Source organism: Siphateles boraxobius, unplaced genomic scaffold, assembly GCF_051911475.1.
Source record: "Siphateles boraxobius isolate OS27281-9 unplaced genomic scaffold, OSU_SipBor_1 182, whole genome shotgun sequence".
Taxonomy (NCBI): Eukaryota; Metazoa; Chordata; class Actinopteri; order Cypriniformes; family Leuciscidae; genus Siphateles; species Siphateles boraxobius.
The window spans coordinates 26,300-32,500 of NW_027508791.1; the positions used below are offsets into that span (position 1 = coordinate 26,300).

Genomic DNA, 6,201 nt, shown 5'->3' on the forward strand with positions numbered 1-6,201 from the left:
ATAATGTTATAACGTTACATAATATTATATTTCAAATAAATGTTCATTTGATCCTTCTATTCATCAAATAATCCTGAAAACATTGACTATAATAATAATAATTTTCTGAGCATTAAATTCACATATTAGAAGGATTTCTGAAGGATTTCCTTCATTATTATTATTATTATTATTACTATTTTGTAACCATTATACAGAATGTTTGCTAATGGTTATTTTTAGGTTTTATTTTCAGAGCCATGTAATGTAACCGTCCATTAAAGGGATAGTTCACCCAAAAATCCTGTTGTAAGACTGGAAAAACTGGAAGAATTGTGACACTGAAGACTGGAGTAATGATGCTGAAATTACAGCTTTGATCACAGGAATAAATTACATTTGAAAATATATTAAAATAGAAACCGTTATTTTACATTTTCATAATATTTAACAATATTATCGTTTTTTTGTGTGTGTTTTTTTGTGTGTGTTTTTTTGTTGTTGTATTTTTAATCAAATAAATGCATCCTTGGTGAGCTGAAGAGACTTCTTTTAAAAACAAAAAATCTTACCAATCCAAAACTTTTGAATGGTAGTGTTGTGTGTGTGTGTGTGTGTGTGTATATATATATATATATATATATATATATATATATATATATATAGTCATTGTCCAAAATAGAAAAATGTCAACAGCAACATTTCTTAAGAAGCTTTAATAAATATGCAGAGCTTTATTATTTGACAACATGTATCACAGTATGTATATGCAAAATGCAATCCAATGATTTACATTAATAAGCAATATATTTTTAAAGTAATAAATCAGTAGTGTGTTCAGTTGTCACATTTCTGTTTTTAATCAGAACATTAAAGTTCATGAACCATCAGGAAACAAAGCAGATGTTTGTGTTTGTCGTCTAGACAGTTCAGGCCAAAACTTGTTCACAATTATCTATTCATTCTGTTTGAAAAAAAATGCCATCACTGTAAATCCTTCAAATCCCTATTCATTCTTCACACACTTTCTGCTTTTGTATTTTTACAGTGCAAACTGGGTTATAAACCTTTGTAATCTCCCTGCGGCCTAATTATTAATAAATGAAGACAATGTTAGTAGATAAAGGAGTAAGTGAAATGAAAAACCTGGGGTATCCTATAAGCTCACATGTGTACAGTGCAATAGAAATGGCAACGTTAGAAAGTAATGCTTTAATATGTATCTGCATCATTGTTTGTTAATCAAAGGAGAATGTCTAATATGTTGTAATTACCTCATTTTGTACATTAATGGACTAATCGAATCGTAACTGGAGAACTGGCCCCACTTGAAGAATATGTTCCCAATGAAAATTATGGGAAATTAACTCTTGATTTTACAGATATGTATTGTTTGTGTGCGTTTCCTTTTCCGTAAAAATTATAAACAATAATTCTACCTCCAAGACAAATCTCTCTCACTTTCTCCGTTTCCACAACCACCTTTAAATACACATCAATACTTTTTTTTCTTTTCAAAATGCTTCAATTTTAAACATAGTGACTTATATAAATAACTGTGAATTTGTTTACAATTTGTGATTTCTATGTTTTAGGGGTGTAACGGTTCATGTATTCGTCACGGTTCGGTTCATACAGTCAGGCGATAAACACATTCAGTCACAGGCGATACACACTCCAGTCCAGAAGTGCAGTAATGCAACACTGTTTGCTAACCGCCACAACCAGAAAAAGAGCAGGAGAAGAAGAGACGATCTTTGCACCGGCCCACAACAATGCTGCGTCTCAATTCGCCTACTTATACTACGCCCTAAAAGAATGTACTCTTCTTGTGAAGAAAAAGTAGATACTTTTGAGTGTGTAGCAGAAGAGTACACAAGCTTTGGGAGATACTATCATACTGTCGCTTAGTTACACGCTTCCTCCTGTCGTTGTTGTTGCGGATTAAATATAACACGGATAACATTAAATAAATATTTTTTATCAGTTTAAATGTCGATTATTAGTCACTCAAACCCCTTTATCTAACCTCTGTTGTGCGCATCCGCCATGTTTTGTAGTTTTCTGAACACTTTTTATTCATGTTTGTAGTTCTGAACTGTATCCTCCTCCAAAACGCATTGGGTTGTGGGTAATATTAGCTGTTATAGTGAGCAGAGATCCACACTTCACACTTCGACACTTCGAAAATCCACCGGAAATAGTAGACCATCCGGGGACTTCTGGCATACTCTTTTCAACATACTGTGCTTTGGGACACACTTATTTTAATCTCACACACGTTTAGGATGATAGTATGGACATTGAGACGCAGGGTATTAGTTCAGATGGCAGACAAGAGCTTGCTAGTAGCCAATCCGCTGAGTTTCGATTCATTTTTTCCACTAACTTTAACAAACACTAACAAAGCGTACCAAACTCATATCGAACCACGCTCCCAAAACCGAGGGAAGTACCTAACCGTGACTTCTGTGTACCGTTACACCCCTGCTATGTTGTGTTTTGACATTCAACATTCCCGAGATTCCTATGAACTGACAATCTTAGCATCTGTGAGAAAAGCTGACCTTTTATAAATAGTACTAAAAAATCATACTCAATTACAACTCGCAACATTTCCCCACTGCTCTCTCTTGCAGCTCATATACTAATCGGTGCGGATGAGGCAGAGCTGGCCCTCGACTCTCGTGTTTTGCGTGTGGGGATGGTGACAACGCAACATGAGATACCGACCGTAGCCTCAGGCAATTCGTCATCCTCAGTCCAATCGTTAAGATTGGGGTTAAACACCTGAATACATTTTTTATACTTCTTCTCAATCTCGTTCCATCCACCCAGGAGGTAAATCTTGCTATCCAAGGTGGCAGCACCTGCTGTGCTCACTCCCGTCAGCAAGGGGGCGACGTAGCTCCACTGGCCGGAGTGCGGGTTATAGCATTCAACCGGTAAGACGTCTACCCGCTCGCCACGTCCGCCCAATTGGCTTCCGCCAATAACGTAAGCACGATCTCCGACGGTCACCGAGCAATGCCATCCTCTCGGGCTGCTCAGGCTATTCTTATCCTGCCAACTATCGGTGGACGGGTCGTAAGAACACACGGCGCGAGAGTAGGCGTTGTTAATGTAACCGCCGCTAACCAAGATCTTGCCGTCGATAACCGTGCTGCCATGGCAACATCTAGGGACTTCCATTGAAGCTTTCATTTGCCATTGGTTCGATGAGGGGACGTAGCACTCTACGGACGCCTGACAGCCTTCAGAATTGCGCCCACCCACAGCGAACAGGAGGCCGTTGAAGGTGTTGAGGCTGAAATGAGTGCGCTTCTGAATCATGTTAGCCAGGTGGATCCACGTGTTGAATCGGGGGTCATATCTGGGGAAAGAAATACTCGTAAGTGATGCATACATGCCAGTGGACATGAGATAAAGCCATGAAATCAAAATGGACAATTCTTATTTTTATGGAATATTGCAATGTTTGTTACAAAGGATTTATCTGTGCACATCATTATTTTTTTTATTTATGTTCCCTTGTAATCTCTGATCAAAATAACTTCCCTTCTGTCTTGTAGCGATATCGGTCCTGTCCCAAATGGCACACTTCATGTGCACATGTGGTCTTGTGTAAATGACTAATGAGACTCCCTACGGCAGGGATGGGCAACTTCGGTACTGGAGGGCCACTGTCCTGCAGAGTTTAGCTCTGAAACTCTTTTCTAGTAATCCTGAAAACATTGATTAGCTTGTTCAGGTGTGTTTGATTAGGGTTGGAGCTAAACTCTGCAGGACAGTGGCCCTCCAGTACCGAAGTTGCCCATCCCTGCCGTAGCCTTGTGAACTTAACAGACACGCTATTGTAAGAGTGATCTCAAACTCAATTCCTGGAGGGCCACAGCTCTGCACAGTTTAGCTCCAACTCACACCTGGTTGGAAGTTTCTAGCAATCCTGAAAAACTTGATTAGCTGGTTCAGGTGTGTTTGATTAGGGCTGGAGATAAACTCTGCAAAGCTGTGGCCCTCCAGGAATTTGAGACCTCTGCCGTAGGGTGTCTCATTTGTAATTTCAGGTTTCAGAAGGGTGCTCACGAGCGCTCATAGTTAAAATAGTCCAAGTGACTACAGTGGCTCAATCTTAAGTTTATCAAGCGACGAGAATACTTTTTGTGCACAAAAAAAACAAAAATAATGCCTTTATTTAAACTATTCATTTCCTTCTCTGTGGGCCTCGAGTCAGTTCACTAGTGTAACAGCGCAGCGCTTCTGTGTTGTACGTCACACACATCACACACATGACCAGCGTCGGCCAATAGTGAGCCTACGTGTGACATAGCACTACGCTATCACACTACGCTAACTGACTGGAGGCCCACAGACAAGGAAATGAATAGTTGAAATAAAGTCGTTATTTTTCTTTGTTTTTGTGCACTAAGTATTCTTGTCGCTTGATAAACTTAAGATTGAGGCACTGTAGTCACTTGGACTATTTTAACGATGTCTTTAATAACTTTTCGTGGAACAATTTTCAATCCCTCAAGACTGGTTCACACGGCAGGATAATTAGGCCGATTTTAGCCCCGATTTACCCCTTCCGACAATTTTAAGTATGCTCCGATTATGGTAAAATAATCTGATCAGATATTCCTGCCGTGTGTGGTGTGTTAATAGAGCTCTCATCTGCTCGGAAGGACGTTCGGGACCGCTCCGATCTCAAATCGGGGATATCCAACATGTTGGATTTTTTTGGCCCGATTTCACCTCGTGTGTGGTGTCCCCCGGGGACAAACGAGCACGCAGCCTGTGGACTGTGGCGTGTAGCCAATCATAAAGCGAGGTGACGAGGCGCAGAGGAAGCACCGGGAAACAAAATCAAATCAGCCGTCCATGCTCGCGTTGTCTCCACTTCTTTGACCATCGCCTTTTTTTTTGATAATGTTTTTTTTTCGGTTAAAAACAAACTACAAACTATCGCCACTGCATCCTCTTCGTCCGCCATGATTATTTACTCTGAAGTCACGTTTGATCTCGAGGGATTTTGCGAGATTTTCCGTCTGACCTGGGAATGCTCGGGAGTCAAATCGGTTCGTGTGTGATGTGTTGATTTTGCTTTGTGGCTGCGCACCACACACGGTGGGGTATGTGGGGTCTCTCAGGTTTGGAAAACCGGCCGACAATTTTAAAATCGTCCAGTGTGAAACAGGCTTATGAAGCCTATGGAGGAGTGATCCAGCTCTCAGATTTAAACAAAAATATCTTAATTCGTGTTCCGAAGATGAACGAAGGTCTAACAGGGTTGAACAACATGAGGGAGAGTAATTAGTGACAGAATTAACATTTTTGGGTGAACTATCCCTTTAAGTGCGGACTCGTAGAAAGACTGCGAGTGTTTAGCGAGCAAACCACAACCATCCAACCAAGCCCCGCTCTACAATTGTTCTTGTTCGAGAAGACGTTTCACTCAGATATACCTCACAATAGGGAAGAAAAGACGAGCGCAACTTACGTTTCATGCTGACTTTAAGATCTAGAAATGTATTTAACTCAAGTGTAACATTTCGACCAGCGTTTTATAAATCAACTTTCCCAGAGATTAAGTTCAGAGTGCGAACATCCATACCTTTTTGTCATGCAAAAAAGTCTCAATTCTATTTTGTATCAGTTGACTATAAAGCCTTTGTAATAAAAAGTAGGTCTGCGCAATTAATTGATTTGGATTATTGTGATTTTGAAATCGCAAAGGCTGCGATTATTTTTTATGCGCAGCTTGTCAGTGACGGGCGGCTCTGTGATCTGTATAAACGCTGCTTCATCTAAAAGCACTGCGAGTTTGAGTTGCTTATAACGTGCATTTGAAAAACAACACGGGTCAAACATCTTTCAAAACATGAGAAGCATTTATGAAGCTCTTGTCCAACAAAAAACAACTTTTAATAACATGCTTTTAATCCAAACTCTACTGAGTGTATGATGCCCATAAGGATTTCCTGGAATGATGTGTGTTATCGTACTTCAGCGGCGGGGCATATTTGGTGTGTGTGTGTGTGTGTGTGTGTGTTTGAAACGCCCTCTGGTGTTCACAGGGATATGTGGTGTGTGTGTGTGTGTGTGCGTGTTTGTTTGAAATGCCCTCTGGTGTTCAGAGGGATGTGTGATGTGTGTGTGTGTGTGCGTGCGTGTGTGTGTGTGTGTGTGTGTGTGTGTGTGTGTTTGAAATGCCCTCTGGTG

General features: G+C 40.4%; 1 protein-coding gene across 1 annotated transcript in view; it reads right to left on the minus strand.

Annotated features, from left to right (window-relative positions):
* Nucleotides 1-680: 680 nt before the first annotated feature.
* The window catches only part of LOC143741250 (kelch-like protein 31), a 13,958-nt gene continuing 8,437 nt past the window's right edge, over nucleotides 681-6,201 (minus strand). Inside the window, exon 3 of the mRNA XM_077233673.1 lies at nucleotides 681-3,352. Coding sequence (XP_077089788.1) covers nucleotides 2,620-3,352 — 733 coding nt within the window. The 3' untranslated portion in view covers nucleotides 681-2,619. The remainder of the gene's footprint in view (nucleotides 3,353-6,201) is intronic.